Below are 16,040 nucleotides of genomic sequence, written 5' to 3'. Positions count from 1 at the left end.
TTATACCTTTTATTGCCTGCTATAAAGAGCTACTCAATTGTAACAAGAGGCTCTGTCTCCTAGATGACGTTCTTGCTAATAACACAGTGTGGCCAGATGAATTTACTTGCTCCATGCTACAGGCATAGTGAACACTAAAATAGTTTAGTAGTGCATACAGGTTGAAAAGGCAAGCATAAAAGAAAGAGAAATCTTGAGTTATGATTTTAGGTATGCAAAGCTCCCTCTTCTTGAAAGCACAGTAGTGAACCCAATGAACAGCCTTGAGCTGACAGTGTAAGCAAGCACTTCATCTTAATTCTCCAAGGTCGTGGAAACTCAATAAGCAGTCAAAAGTGTGATTAAATTTTACACTCAGCTTTAGAAGCTAAGATAGTGCTAGAATGAGAACGAACTTTGTAGCACCTTGCTTCAGGTGACACTTGTAAAACTTACAAATATCAGTGTATATGGTTTTTTGTTTGGTTTTTTTCCTTGCTGTGACAAAAAGCATATGCATGTTACTGATTGTGAACTTTTTTTTTTTTTTTAAAAAAAAAAAGGTAACAGAAGATGATAAAGCACTATCTGGAGATTCACCTGAGCATCATCACGGTGTGGTGGAGGATGCTTGGTCTGAAAGTAGAGATAAACCAAGTCTGTTTACTCTGAGCAATCCTGAGGATGATCGTGCTGAAATGGAAGAGTCTTCCGAAGGCATACCTGGAGATGGTTTGGAGAAAACAGATGTCAGCAAAGAAAGTAGTAGCTTCTCTGCCAGGTCAGACCAAACTACTTGGGAGTATCATGATGCCAAATCACCTGGCGATTTTGAAGATGATGTCATCTTCATAGCTGCTAAACCAGCTAATTCTTCCACTGAAGAAGCTGCCAATTTCCAAGAATCGGAGAAGGAAGAAGACAGTGAAATGCTTGAAGATAAACCTTTCTGGACGGAACAACCAGATTCGTCAGAACCAAGAAGAGAAGCTGGTGTGTTTCACCCTATGATAACCCAAGTTTCTGAATTTTTCAACTGTCTTCACAAGGTTAAATTGCTGATGAGCACAACGGTTAACGATGAGCGTTCACAAGTGTCCTAGGCACTTCCTTGTCCTAGGCTTTTAAAATTGCCGCTCTGGTTTGAGTCCTTTTTTAGGTATCCTGGACATTATGAATGTATACTGCTTTTGGCCGGTGTTTCTTGTGTGTAATTGCAGCTGAGAGACAGCAGTGATTTGTGGGAGTTTTGAGAGGGATACAAGTTGAAAACTTAGGCTTCTGGTGATGTTTTAGGGCTACTTCTGTAGGCTGCAGGTTTTTAACAGCGAGTTTAGTGTATGGTGTGCTTTGACTAGATAAGATTTTTATTTTTGTTCCCTCCATTTTTATTTTTTTTTAACCACCTCCTTAGCACTCAGTTAAATAGTTTTCTTCTGGAAGTGAGTCTGCTTGTGTGTCTGCTTCTCACTACAGCTATGCTTGCTCTTTTTGCTGTCTCAACAGCTTATGCAGCCTTTTGCAAACCTATTTCAGTTGGTCTTTGGTAATTCAGCTCAATTCAACTCATTCAAGCCAGTCCAGCTGCTGAGGGTGTGTTCATACGAGCAGGTCTGCTGGCAGATGAGAAGAGATGTAGCTCACTAGCTGGTGAGCAGTGATGAAGAGCTGGGAATGAAAGTAGTGCAGGAACAGGGAGAAGATGTGCAAACACAGCTACAGTCAGTATTTGACAAACAGAGCTCGGTCCGTTCAACTCCTTTTATAAAAAGGAAGTTTGCTCTTCTGGGGACATGTGTGCAAGTGTCAGAGTTCTGTGGCTGAGGTCTTGAAACGGTTCCTAGCAGTGAGCGTGTACTCCAGGATCAGTGCATCATATGCAGCCGGATTCAGTCCGAAGTCTGAGCTGATTCTGGAGGATCCTGGAGAGTGATTGTTGCTATTGAAGTTCCTCAGCTCCTTTTCTTTTGAAATAACAGGCTTGCCCAGATAGGGACTCCATGTACATGGGTAGCAGGGGTTCTCCAGAGCTGAGTGCTTCTAGGAAGACAGCTCAAAAGTTTTGCCTGTCCTACTGTAGATGTCTCGTATTGGGACAAGAAATCAAAGGTGCTTTTTCACTGGTGCTAATCAGAGGTGCTAATCACTAAAGAATAACCTTATGAAGAAACTTGGTCGTTGCTGGACTATGGTACAAAGAGTTCTGTACAATTTCAGTACCCTGGAAGCATTAGAGGGCAGTCAGTAGAGCTCTTGTTTGGCCCGAGCTAGCAAAATTACCCCAGTCCTGCACACTGTCTGCAAAGGTAATTGCTGGATGTGGAGGAAGCAGACAGTAGGAACAAAGAAGAAAAGGAGGATGTGTCTAAAATGGAACCTGTTGAGACCAAACCAGGTTAGCAAGCAGTTGGGTTTCAACACCACCAGTCAATCTCTAGAGAAAAGAACAAGAAAAGTCCTTAGACGCCTTCTTGTAGAAGAGGGGAAATGGAGTCAAGAAAGGAAAGCAGCATTGCTGGAATGAGAGAAATATCCAAAGGGAAATAAGAACACTTACTACCCAATTTTAAGAAGGAGGGATGTTTTCTGCAGTTTGTATGTATTAGGTCAGTAACATAGCAAGTTTAGTTTGCAAGCAGAATATCAGTGTTTCTTTGATATTTTGATCTCTTTGGTCACGTTGTTTTCTTGACTGAAACGATGCATCAGACTTCTTGTTTTCCTGGAAAGACGAATTCAGACCTTCTGTGCATTTGAAGTCTTGGTAGCATTATTTTGTTAGATCACTATCCTAGATGACATGCATAAAGGCTCACTTCAAAATCCTATGAGCCTTTTAAAAGAAGTGATGTTAAGTGCAACAGGGAAGTCATCCACCTGTCTCTTTTTGCAGGGTTTGTGGAAGAGTCAAATGCTGAATGTCTTACCCTTCCTGAGGATGGTAAATTGGTGTTTAAAGCTGCTGAGGCTGCTACTTTTGGGAGTGCCAGTGAGGGGTAAGTTTAGAAAACAGATACATCTTTGGGTTCACACAACATGTAACTGCTGGCTCTCCTGTGTTTGAAAGCCATGATTTTGACCTGGTATTGGTTCTTTCCTGTGTTCTCCTATCTAACGGCTTTTCTATTCCTTTCTGTCTGTGACCAGAACAACTGATTTGGCATGACTAGAAGTCAAATTGAGTCGCTGTCAGTTTGAGCCTTTTTCTCAAATCATGGCAGACCCCAAAGTATGGTGATAAAGACTCCCTTCACCAGGCTGTATACACCTTTTTACAGTTTGAGGGTTACTAAGCAGATACTGTGAACATAAGCCCTGCTTTTGTCTGAAACTCCTGTAGCTACAAATTACGCCTGGGCTTCCTGTAACGTTAGTGGGTTTATCTGGGGGGTTGAGTACTTTCTGGCAGGATTTTATGCACTTGTTTTCCCTTTTCTGTGTGTGCTCAGTTAGCATCTATTGGTTTACGGCAAGGAAAGCAGCTTTCTCGCCAGGTACTTTCAAAGCTGCAACTGCTTAGTGATAAAGACAGCATGCCAGCCATGAAATAACCCCTAATTTCAAGTGGTAACACACACGGGTGCAAACGTTTGTTCGGTTTGTTCTGAACCTCCCATATAGCAGTTGCGCTCTTTCCACAGAAGACAAATAATCTATTATTCTTGAATACAACTCTGTTGTTATGATATTATCTAGTGTTAGATAGCTGGGCAGAATGTTAAGTTCTTGGTTCATGGCATAAAATGAGCCACAAAGTGACTGTAGCTGTGTTGGTAAAGGCATTTCTAATTTTTCTTAATTTTTTCTGTTTGGAAACGTGAAGATTTCACAGTGAGAAAGTAATGTGTAAAGCTCTTCAAGGTTTGTTTTGAAGCTGTATGATGAATTTCTCTCTTTCTGTTCATGAAGTGAAACAAACCAGCGGGAGTCCACAACGCCCTCTGCATCAGAAGAAAAAGCCGTAGCAGTTGCAACAAATGCACAGCTTTCTGAATCCCCGGAGGCAGACAGTGAATGTAGGTACAGTATGTTGGAGATGTTGTGTGAGTTAAGGTAGCTGAACTCCTGAAGTAAAATGTGGAGTTTGCCATACCACGAGAGGTGTCTCGGACTGAAGTACTGCTGGCATGTTACTGCTAACTTTCATTAAACTGTAGAGAGAATACCCTCCTCGGAGAAAGTCCTTGTCGAAAACGCACAGTGAATGTTCCTCTTCTTGATAAAGATTTTGAGAAAACTGGTAGAATGTAAACTATTAGAAGGAGCGATCAGTATTTATTTGAACGTTGTACCCCACTACTCATTTGTGTGCTGTGGGGATCTGCTGCTTGAGTCACTATTTTAAAAGATGATGCATCCTCGGTATTCCGGCTGTGAAGAAGAACTAGCTATCAGTGTGCCTTTCCAGCCACCCTGTCCTCTGCTGTTCTTTTTCTCCACGGACTTGCCAGCTGATTTTCCCCTTCCCCCTTTTCTTTATTCTTTTTGGGGTTTGTTGTTTGTTTTTTTTTTTCTCCTCCGTATTGTGGGGCTGCCTTCTTTACCAGATAGACAGTTGTGGCTTCTAGGTTTTGGAGAAAGCCCAATATATGTGGCAGGATGGAGAACTGTATTGTTGGCTCCTGCTCCCTCTGTTACTTGCTGTTGCTTAAACCTGAGTGGTTTACATAGCAGATAAGTTACAATGATATAAATCTCTTCCAGCTGTGATAAGTATTCTTGACAGTGAGGATATGGTCAGTACTCCTTCAGAAAATCGCCTTGAGGGGAAGTGCGTGGATTTACCTGAAGAACGTAACCGAGAAGCAGCTGAAGTTGAAGAAAATGTTCCTTTTCCGCAGGAAGAAAGAACTGTTTCTAACAGTCTTCCTAAAACTGAGGAAATTCATGTAAGTAAACTATTTTCCCGTTTTGCAACTTGAGGGCAGTCCTGTCTTACTGACAATTAGAAGGCACCCAAAAATGTCTCTGTTTCCTTAGCTGGCTAGCACAAGTTAAAACCTCATTACGTAAGGGCAGATACATTTTTCTCCTATGCATTTCCTGTCCCTACAGCAGAGAATGGAACCTGTCAAGACTTGGGGCTTTGAGAGCTGTAGTACTACCAAAAAATGCCTAACCTAAAGGCAATAAGAAAAGTTGGGGAGTGCAGCTTTTTGATACTGGGGGCCATTTAGCGAATGACAATATGATGCGGGAACCAAACTCATTTTCAGAATGATTTAGGTGCTTCAGTCCTTTACTATTTGTTCCTTATTAACATAAACAGAATTCCCAGGAATGAGTTAATTTCAGTGTCAAGGTATTCCCAGCTTCTTAAAACTCTTGGGCTTTTGGGGGTTGGTTTGTTTGTTTTTTTCTTGTAAACCCATGTTTTTTTAACATCTAAACTTTGTACAATATGAATCTTAAAAGGTTGTTCACATGGACTGAAAATGAGAACTAGGGATTCTCCAGTTGTCCCAGGTTCTTCCCCAGGTTCTTCCTTACTTCTGCTGGGGCTGATGAGGTATTTGGAGTCATTGTGGATGTCCTCTAAGTACCATATAGAGTAGAGCGTCAAATTCCTGTAGGATTACAGTCACAGGAATTAACACTAGCCAGAGTGAAATACAAACTGAAAGGCAGGCGTACCACACAGACATTGGTCTTCAGTAAGGGACAATGCTTTTCAGTGTCCCAGATTTCAGATGAAGTTAAATAGGCAGTCACTTATTTAGCTGGTCTCAGCTTTGGGGTTTAGGACAACACTGTAGAGAAGATGATTATAGACTTGGGAATACATAAATCACTCATGGGAGTAGGTGGAAAATTTGTGATGAGAAGAAGGGAGCAGGTACCTGAGACGGTCACAAAGCTCCTGCAGTCATTCACGTAGCAGTACAGTGGAGGTTTTTCTGCTTTCGTTGTAACTGGTTCTTACTGATTTAGATGTAAACATCTGGTTTGGGCTTGTCTACCTCCACCGAATTTAGGACAACCTACTTACTGCTTTCTTGTTTGCAGATTTGTAAGCATAAAAGGAAAGTTTAGGTGGACTCGTATGTCTTGAATTTAGTTTTGAAGCAAGGCATGTTGCTATAACATGATGCTTTAGCAACTTTTGACAAGGCAGGAAGCAAGAGAATAAGCAGATTCTATGGAGACTCCTGCTGAGCGGCTTCTTCCTTCTGCCATCGTTGGCTAGCACTGTCACTTAGAGGGCTGGGCAAAGGTCCCTCCACATTGATTAAGTTATCTGGGCCATTTGAGTCGCTGGAAATACGTAACGGATACTACTTTGGTTCTCAACATAAAAGCTTGAGTATCTCATGTGGGTCTAGAAGGAAAGACTAATTGCTCAGTACAGGGAACTACAAAACATGAGACGGAGGTATTTAGAATATATGTGTTGTCTCATGCAATCCAAGTGATTCCTTGCAGTGCAGTCCTGAGTTGTGGGCTGTGATACCTGGCCAGTTTGAGTGCGTGTTGCGGTGACAGCTGTTGTGACTGCAGCTTTAAACTTTGGGGCCATAACTGTATTTTACCCTGTTAGATGCAGAGTCGGTCACTCTGTGTGGATTTGTGGTCAGGCCCGAGAGTACTGCAATGTGATGATTACTGCCAGTTGTGTATACAGCTTGGATTGTAAAACCGCTCACTTTGTTCACGGGTGATGGCAACTCGTTAGTCATGAACAGAACTATCAGAAATGGAGCATGTGACTGCATACACTGAATACTCTGTTCTCTGTCCCTTAAACGCATAAGCTTTTAGCTGTAGTAGAGAGTACATTGTACGCTTCTAACTTTACATTCCGTGGTGACCTGAAAGGAAAAGCAGCATTTCACTCTCCTCAGTTTCATCTAGCTCCCTTTGAAGTTAGTCTGTCTGGTAATTAATAATGCATTAACAGACATTTCTTAACTTTAGGTTATTGAAGAGAGTGCGGTTAAGGCACAAACCTCCGAAGAAGCACCTGAAACATCACCATATAGTGAACGACACCCACCAGGCAATCTTCAGTACAGCTATGACAGTAGAGAGCAACAGGTTGCATGTGATTTGCCTGATAACAAAGATGGCGAATGTGATGCAGCTGAGGGAGATGGAGAGCATTTTATATCTCAGAGTAATTTCACTTCACTCTTGGAAGTAGAAGAAGGTGAAGCGGAGATGGGACACCCTGCATTAGCAGATGCTTCTAAAGCGGCTGGCACAGCAACAGAGGAAAAACCTGTGAAGAGTTTTGGAAATACTGAAAAGCAAGAACATGTTACAAACTCAGTGTCCACTGTAACTAGGGATCAGGAATCTCAAAAGATTGCAGAGTCGCTGCCATACGTGCCTGAACCCATTAAGGCGGCTATTGCTGAGAACTTGCTGGATGTAATCAAAGACACAAGAAGTAAAGACTTCACATCTGAAGTGGTAGAACAATCTATTCCTGAAAACATAGGTAAAAAGGTAGCTAGATTCCAGAAGGCAAAAGCTCCCTTAACTACTGTGCCAGAAGGAGTGGAAGATGAAACCAGCATACGGCAAGTAGAGTATGTCATCACTCCTAGAACACGCCCAAGGGGACAACCGAGTAGAGGTCTAAGTATTGCATCGGCAGGCGCTCAGCAACTACTGAAGAGAGACGAGCCACTTTTGTTAGGACTGTCTCCTAGGAGGAGTACCAGGCGAACGAAAGAGGCATCTGAGACTTCTCGTCTTCAAACAGAACAAAATGCTCAAGATGAGCAAATACCTGTGATACCTGTGACTCCTAGGAGAGGCAGGAAGCCTAAACCGACTAATTCCGAAAAAGTAGAAAGCAGCCATTCTGATGGACGAGCATTGTCCGTCAGTACGCAGTCCATAGCCGTTACTCCAAGAAGAGGATTCAGGAGGGCAGAGGAAGCTGCCTCTGAGCTCTTGGAAGAGGCTAATGAGGAAACTTCTGTTGCTGAAGGTAGCCTGATTGCTTCTGCTACTTCCAAAAGGCCTAGAGGAGGAAAAAGTTCAGCAGGAGATCAAGCAGCTGGCCAGGCTGACACTGATCATAAGATAAAGCCGGCAGTCAGTCCCGGTAGAAGTGCAAGAAAACCGAAAAGCATTAATTTACAAGTTACTGAAAATATTGTCAAGGATCAAGAGGTGCAGCCTAGTGACCAACTCCTTTTACCTGTGCCAGCTAAAAGAGGCAGAAGAAGAAAGAGGAGTTCATCAGAAGTTTCAGAAAATTCTGACCTTGATCTGTGTAAATCATTGCTTCCTCAAACAGAATTTAAACTGCCTGTCCCTCCTGGAAGAAGTGCTAGGAAGGGGGCACAAAATCTCTTGGCAGACACAGAATCTCTCTCTGCTCAGGAAGACATACATTCAGGTGGGAAAGTGGAAGTCCTTGATACTCCTAGGAGAAGAACAAGAAGAGTTCCACATGCTGAACCCGAAAAAACGGATACTCCTGAGCAAACACCTGCACAGCCAAATGAGGAACCAGCCACACCCAGGACTACAGTAAGGACAGGGCGTCGGGGCAGAAAGAGACGGTCAGTATCGGAGGAGAGCACAGGCGAGGAGGCCTTCCCCCAAGGACCTGGTGGCAGGCCGTTGCTGCTTGAAGACAGAAACCCATCACGACGTGGTGAAATATTAAGAATTTTAGCAGACCGTATTACAAGAGCATGCCCAGTGTGCAATTAAGGCCACAGATAACTAAGTCGTTTAATCCCTCATTGGAACCTCCTCTCATGGAAGACTACTCTCAGGGTTGTCAGCGCAATAAATTGAGTTGCTGCAATTGCAACAGTTCCCATGTAACTACTCATAAATAGCTTAGTTGTTGATTTCTGGTGGAGAAAACACAAGCTACAGGCAGAAGCCAATCCATAGTTTGTCATGAGTTGTTAGGCAATGCTTGTAAGGTAATTAGTCTAGGCCAATCTGAAAATACTATGAAATAATAAAATTTCAAGTAATAAGATAGCATTTGTTTCTTATTTTGCTTGTACTTTTGTCTTCTGTGCAAAACTTCCGGGTTTCCATTCCAGGAGTGCTTTTTTCGCCAAAGTAGTCAAGAAGATGACTCTCTCTGGTACGCTTGGAGATCAATGTACCGTGGCTCCTTCTGAACTAAAGCTGTTCCTAAAATGAAATGCGTTTTCCAGTGCACCGTCCTATGCGGATGCTCAGCGTGGGAGGTAGAGGGAAAAATGCAAGTGAACGCTCACTGATGTGTCCGTTGGTTCAGGTCACTTACTCCTTGGCTGTGTATCACCTGGCATGGTTCAAGAGCAGGCTTATCCCACAGCAGTCATTGGTGTGGTGGGCATTGCTGCTGAGCTTGGTTTCAATCCAGACTAAACCAGGAATGACGAGTGGATGACTGATTGCTGGTATTTTGATACTACAATTGTCATTTTAATACACAGAGAGAGAAGGATGCAGGAAGTAGGGGTGCGATTCCTACAAACACCAACAGCACAAGTACATATGACCCTGGGAATCCAGGGCACAGGAAATCCTTTACTTTTGATCTGGCCTGTTGGCCTCATAGTAGCTTCCTAAAGGACGAGAATGGTATGCTCATCTCAGCAGGATCCAACAGTTTCGCCGGCCAGGTAAGACTATTCACAGAACCAACTAAAAGCAGTTTTGGCTAATACACACTTGTAGAGCGGTCAGCTTGCTTATCTCCCATTACTAACATCCATGTAAGTGTAAGGCAAATGACTGGCATTTATCAGTTTGCTGGTCTGAAGCACTAGCTAGCTTTTATCTACATTTCTGTCACCCTGGAACTCAGTATTACTTTCAAGTGTGTTTGCAAAACTTGATGCCTAACTTAAGCTATTAGTGGGGGCACTCCTACCGGACAGCAGTGCTTGTGTATGCATTTGCTTGCTCAGCTATGAAGAGGAGGCACTCGATCGTTTTTTAGAGAGAGGTCTTTCGTGATCTTGGTCAAGGAGTGCTGGAGAGTGCCTGGCAAGGTTCTAATGCCACTCTGCTGGCATACGGTTGGACCGGCTCAGGGCAGAGCTATTCCATGATCGGATATGGTGCAAACAGAGGCCTGGTTCCCGTTGGGTGCAAAGAGCTCTTCAAAGGCACCCGGAATTGGGAAAAGAGCAAGCAGTACCAGGTGGGATTAGCACAAAGTGTCATTTATTTCCAAGATCTTTCCAGGTTGTACTTTAAAAAAGACTCAGTTAATTTCAAATTAGCAAAAATAGAAACGGTGAGTATATGGAGCAACTCACAGTACAAGCCATACTGGATCCTATAAAATAGTGTTGAATAAAAAGTTGATGTAGTACAGCTCGATTTACAGACAAACCCTAAAGTGATAATTAGTCACAGGCATAATTAACTGATCCCTAACACGAGAACCAAAAGTGTTACGTTTTAGTAAACTTTTTAAAAAAAACCCCTTTACTTCCTTTACCTACCTCTTTAACTTCCTTTACCTACCTCTTAACTTCCTTTACCTACCTCTTTCATCCCTTGTAGTACTTTTCTTCTTTCTCCTTTCTGTATTTTGCTCCTTTTTGAAGAAAAAAGGGGTTAAGAAGAAAGTTAGTGTTTTTATTTACTTTTTTTCCCTGTATGCTCCTCTACTTGTGTCCTGGTTTCGACTGGGCTAGAATTCATTTTCTTCCTAGTAGCTGGTGTAGTGCTGTGTTTTGGATTTAGCATGAGAATAATGTGGTAACACACTGATGACTGAGTTGTCGCTAAGCAGTGTTTATACTAAGTCAGGGACTTTTCAGCTTCCCATGCTCTGCCAGGTGCACAAGAAGCTGGGAGGGGGCACAGCCAGGACAGCTGACCCCAACTGGCCAAAGGGCTATTCCATACCATAGGACGTCATGCTCAGTATATAAGCTGGGGGGAGTTGGCCGGGGGACAGTGATCGCTGCTCGGGGACTGGCTGGGGGTCAGTCGGTGGGAGGGGAGTGCTTGCATCACTTGTTTTTCCTGAGTTTTCTTCCTCTCTCACTCTTTTGTTGTTTTCCTTCTCATTACAATGTATTATTATTATTATTATTATTATTATTATTATTATTATTATTATAATGTTTTATTTCAGTTATTAAACTGTTCTTATCTCAACCCACGAGTTTTCTCACTTTTACCCTTCTGATTCTCTCCCCTCTCCCACCGCGGGGGAGTGAGCGAGCGGCTGCGTGGTGCTTAGTTGCCAGCTGGGGTTACACCACGACAGTCCTCTTTGGCACCCAACGTGGGGTACGAAGGGTTGAGATAACGACAGATCTGACCAGAGCGTGTTAAAATAAATTCGTTATAAGCATTCATGTTATTAGTTTAATAGTCGCTGGTCACAATGGTTTTTCATTTGTGCGCATGCTTGTATGATGTAAGATACACACTTGCAGTATGTGTTCCCGGCGGTGCGGTTTAGCACTTCTGGGAGATGGGTCAGGACTACCATTTTACTGTACTGTGTAACATCGGCTTATGAGACGATAACATCAGTGGTCAAAAAACCGATTTGGTATTTGTAGTTGGTACTGCTGTCATCTCTGCACCTCGGGTGCCATCTCTCGAACCTATTAATAATGACACTCTTTCTCCTTTCACTCCTTTTTTTCTCCTCACACCTTTTCTCCTCGGAGACCCAGTCTAGGGGGAAGACGAGGAGGATGGTTTCCCCCGTTCTTTCACCTTCTCTTTCTCCTCCAGGCTAGTGACACCAGCTCTCGAGAATGTTGCATATCCCTGGGATGTTCAAGCCAGCATGCTCCTATTGCTCTGTCTCCTGAATGTGTTTCAGGCCTTGTTCAGGGTTAAACAACTATTTTAAGAAATCTCCCAGACATCTGCCCCGAGGCTGGAGGGTCATGGGTGGCACGGCATGTGGGAGAATACGGGCAGGTACTTAGAGAACTTCTCACCTCCAGTGGTCTGGAACTTCACTCCCGAACAACTCCAGGATCCTGATGAAGTGATAGAATGCTTGGAAAAAAACAAATGCCGTAGTTATTCCAAAGAGGCGCAACTGATCGCACTGTGCTGGGCCTTGGCTACTAATCTACCAAACACTCCTCAGTATTATGCAGCACCCTCAGGGAGAAGAGAGGGAAAACAAACCGACAGGCACTGCGGCTACTCCAGCCCTGGTGCCAGGCACTGTGGCTGAACCAGAGACCCAACCCGTGCTGGTATCAGTCACCCCCATACACAAGGAGAAATGCTGGAAGCAAAAGTCATCTCGTTTAGTAAGGGAGGATGAAAAAGCAGGGCTATCATGAGGAGAGGAGGAGGAAGAACTCGTAAACGAGACGGAACTATCCCTTCTCTTTCTAGGGAAGGGGCACTGACAAAGCGATTGGAAAGGGGCACAGGCCCTCAGCCTCTGGAGGCGACTTCTGTCAGGTATGAAGGAAAGATATCCCTTCAAGGAAGATGTTACATATCGCCCAGGCAAATGGACCACCGTGGAGAGAGGTATCTAGTACCTGAGGGAATTAGCCATTAGCCACCAGGTCATTATGGTGACCTGGACAACGAGCAGTTATCCAAAGATCCAGATGAAGTCCAGTGCACACAACCCATGTGGCGGAAGTTGGTACGGAGCGCACCAGTGTCATATGCCAACTCATTGGCAGTAATGGCCTGGAAAGATGGAGAGGGACCAACGGTCGATGAATTGGCCGGCCAGCTCCGGGAATACAAAGAAAGTATCTATCTCTTCCTCCCTCATCTCGACTGTAGAGAAACTGTCCCGGGAGGTCCAGCAACTCAAAGAGGACAGGTCCTACTCCCCACCTGTACGGACCAGTATCTCAGCTATTAGGAGTCAGCGTTCTTCTGCTCAAGAGAGAGGATATAGAGGGTACACACCACGGGGCACCCTGTGGTTTTACCTGCGTGACCACAGAGGGGACATGAGGAAGTGGAATGGAAAAATCTCCCTCGACCCTAGAGGCGCGGGTACGTGAGTTGCAAGGAAAAACAATCACACAGGGGGGTTCTTCCAGGAAAATTGCTGCTCCCGTTTCCAGTGGGCAGCTCCCCAGACGGAGTAGAAGGGCTGATCTTACTCCTGACTTTAATGAAGGAGCTCCTGACTTGTATTTACAAGAAGTGGGTAATGAATACTATGACCGGGACTAGCGGGGCCCTGCCTCCAGCCAGGTGGAGGAAAGGGACAACTGGGCTTACTGGGCTGTGTGGATTTGATGGCCTGGCTCATCAGACCCACAGGAGTGGAAGTAAACAGCTGTCCACCTTGCCTGGTCTCTCAGAGGACCCTTCTGTTGTGGGGTTGCTGAAGGTCAAAGAACAACAGGTGCCGATCGCTACCACAGTGGTGCACCTGCGGCAATATCGCACCAACTGAGACTCCCTCATTCCCATCCATAAGCTGAATCGTTGACTGGAGAGCCAAGGAGTGATCAGGAACACTCGCTTACCTTTTAACAGTCCTACATGGCCAGTGCAAAAGTCTAATGGAGGGTGGACGCTAACAGTAGACTATCGTGGCCTGGACGAAGTCACGTTGCCGCTGCTTGCTGCTGTGCTGGACATGCTGGAACTTCAAGATGAACTGGGGTCAAAGGCAGCCAAATGGCAGGCTACAACTGATATCGCTAATGTGTTTTTCTCAATCCCTTTGGCAGCAGAGTGCAGGCCACAGTTTGCTTTCACTTGGAGGGGCGTTCAGTACACTTGGAATCGACTGCCCCAGGGGTAGTTGAACAGGGTGAAGCTCTGGAATATCTGCAATATGTTGACGGCATCGTCGTCAACAATATTTGGGGCAATACAGCAGCTTTCTTAGGCGTTGCGCGTTTTTGGAGAAGGCATATTCCAAATTACAGTCTGATCGTAAGCCCTCTCTATCAAGTGACCCGGAAGAAAAACCATTTCAAATGGGGCCCTGAGCAACGACAAGCCTTTGAACAAATTAAACGGGAGAGAGTTCATGCAGTAGCCCTTGGGCCAGTCTGGGCAGGACAAGATATGAAAAATATGCTCTACACCGCAGCTGGGGAGAATGGCCCTACCTGGAGCCTTTGGCAGAAAGCACCAGCAGAGATTCGAGGTCGACCCCTAGGGTTTTGGAGTCGGGGATAGAGAGGATCCGAGGGCCGCTATACTCCAAGTGAGAAAGAGATATTGGCAGCATATGAAGGGGTTTGAGCTGCTTTGGAAGTGGTTGGTACTGAAGCACAGCTCCTCCTGGCACCCAGGGTGCCGGTGCTGGGCTGGATGTTCAAAGGGAGGGTCCCCTCTACACATCATGCAACTGATGCTACGTGGAGTAAGTGGGTCGCACTGATCACACAAGGGGCTCGAATAGGAAACCCCAGTCACCCAGGCATCTTGGAAGTGATCACGGACTGGCCAGAAGGCAAAGATTTTGGAATATCGCCAGAGGAGGAGGTGACGCGTGCTGAGGAGACCCCACTGTACAACAAACTACCAGAAAATGAGAAGCACTATGCCCTGTTCACTGATGGGTCCTGTCGTATTGTAGGGAAGCATGGGAGATGGAAAGCTGCTGTATGGAGTCCTATACGACAAGTGGTAGAAACGGCTGAAGGAGACGGTGAATCGAGCCAATCTGCAGAAGCGAAGGCCATGCAGCTAGCTTTAGACATTGCTGTCTGAGGAAAGTGGCCAGTGCTCTCTCTCTATACTGTCTCAGGGATGGTGGCAAATTCCCCTCCCGTACAAGAGCAGCCCCCAGGCAGCGCGAGCGACCAGGAGCGCACGAACAGGACGGGCAAACAGGGCGTGGCGCGTCAGTTTGCGTGGCCATTCGCGCAGGCAGGGCGTGTGGGGAAGGCAAAGTCACCCTAGCAGCTCAAGAGGAACTGTGAAAAGTGAGTTCATTCGGTAGTCCCCATCCTTTCAGAAGAAACTCGGCTATGGTATTCTCTCGGCAGAAAGCGATGCCCTCTGTGCTCGCCAGAGTGGATGTGGCTACCCAGACGGAGCTCCCATGAAAACATGCAGCCGTCCAGGTCTCAGGCTGCAGGGAGAGGCAGGGCCTCTCACTGTTCACAGATGGCAGCCGTGAGGACAGCTGTGTGAGGTGTGACCAGGTGGATGATCTGCTCTGCATGGTGGCAGAGCTACGGGAGGAGGTAGAAAGGTTAAGGAGCATCAGGGAGGATGAGAGAGAGAGAGACTGTGGTGCCATGCTCTGCCCCCCGAGACAGGAACAGGAGCAGCAGCAGCCACCAGTAAGAACCCACGGTCAAGGAGATCCTGTATCCCCCCACGCCCACTGGGCTGAAGGCAGCAGCTCAAAGGAAAAGAGTGAACGGAGGCAAGTCCACATTTGTGGCAGCAGGCGAATGCCCTCCTTGCCCACCTCGCCTTCCCAGGTGCTTCTGTACAACAGGTATGAGGCCCTGGAGGTGGAAGGCCAGGCAATGGAGGATGGGGATGACGGTCCATCTACACCAGAGGTGTCGCCCAGGTCAGAAGAGCGTACCTCTCGTATTAACTCCACCTCCACAAGGAAGAGAAGACGGGTTATAGTTGTGGGCAACTCCCTTCTGAGGGGAACTGAGGGTCCGATATGGCGGACGAACCCTCCTCTTAGGGAAGTCTGCTGCCTCCCTGGGGCCCGGGTGAAGGATATCACGAGGATACTCCCTAGCCTGGTACGGCCCTTGGACTATTACCCTCTACTGCTCTTCCATGTGGGGGGTGATGAAGCTGCAACACGAAGTCCTAGGGCAATCAAAAGAGACTTCAGGGCCTTGGGACGGCTAGTAAGGGACTCCGGAGCACAGGTTATTTTCTCCTCTCTCCTTCCAGTTGTGGGCAGTGACACTAGAAGGAACAGAGGTACCCAGTCTATTAACTCATGGCTCCGTGGCTGGTGTCATCGCCACGGATGTAGTTTTTTTGATAACGGGATGGCCTACACAGCACCAGGTTTGCTGGCGTCAGATGGGATTCATCTTTCTCAAAGGGCAAAGAGAATCTTTGCTCAGGAGTTTGCAGGGCTCATGGACAGAGCTTTAAACTAGACTCAAAGGGGGAGGGAGGTAATATCAGGCTTGCCCAGGAGAAGCTGAGGGACAACGTGCCACGGTTAGAGGGAG

At 45.8% G+C, this 16,040-nt stretch overlaps 2 protein-coding genes across 2 annotated transcripts in view; both read left to right on the top strand.

Moving 5' to 3' along the window:
• LOC140649897 (protein ELYS-like) overlaps nt 1-8,652 on the top strand; it is a 41,856-nt gene extending 33,204 nt beyond the window's left edge. Inside the window, exons 28-32 of the mRNA XM_072857733.1 lie at nt 543-972; nt 2,873-2,975; nt 3,889-3,995; nt 4,684-4,868; nt 6,895-8,652. Of these exons, the coding sequence (XP_072713834.1) occupies nt 543-972; nt 2,873-2,975; nt 3,889-3,995; nt 4,684-4,868; nt 6,895-8,652 (2,583 nt within the window). The remainder of the gene's footprint in view (nt 1-542; nt 973-2,872; nt 2,976-3,888; nt 3,996-4,683; nt 4,869-6,894) is intronic.
• Nucleotides 8,653-12,583: 3,931 nt separating this feature from the next.
• The window catches only part of LOC140649896 (protein ELYS-like), a 30,934-nt gene continuing 27,477 nt past the window's right edge, over nt 12,584-16,040 (top strand). The window contains 1 exon segment of the mRNA XM_072857731.1: nt 12,584-12,653. Within this exon segment, the coding sequence (XP_072713832.1) occupies nt 12,584-12,653 (70 nt within the window).

The sequence above is a fragment of the Ciconia boyciana genome, chromosome 3 (genome assembly GCF_034638445.1).
Source record: "Ciconia boyciana chromosome 3, ASM3463844v1, whole genome shotgun sequence".
NCBI lineage: Eukaryota > Metazoa > Chordata > Aves > Ciconiiformes > Ciconiidae > Ciconia > Ciconia boyciana.
This window is presented reverse-complemented; position numbering and strand designations above follow the sequence as displayed.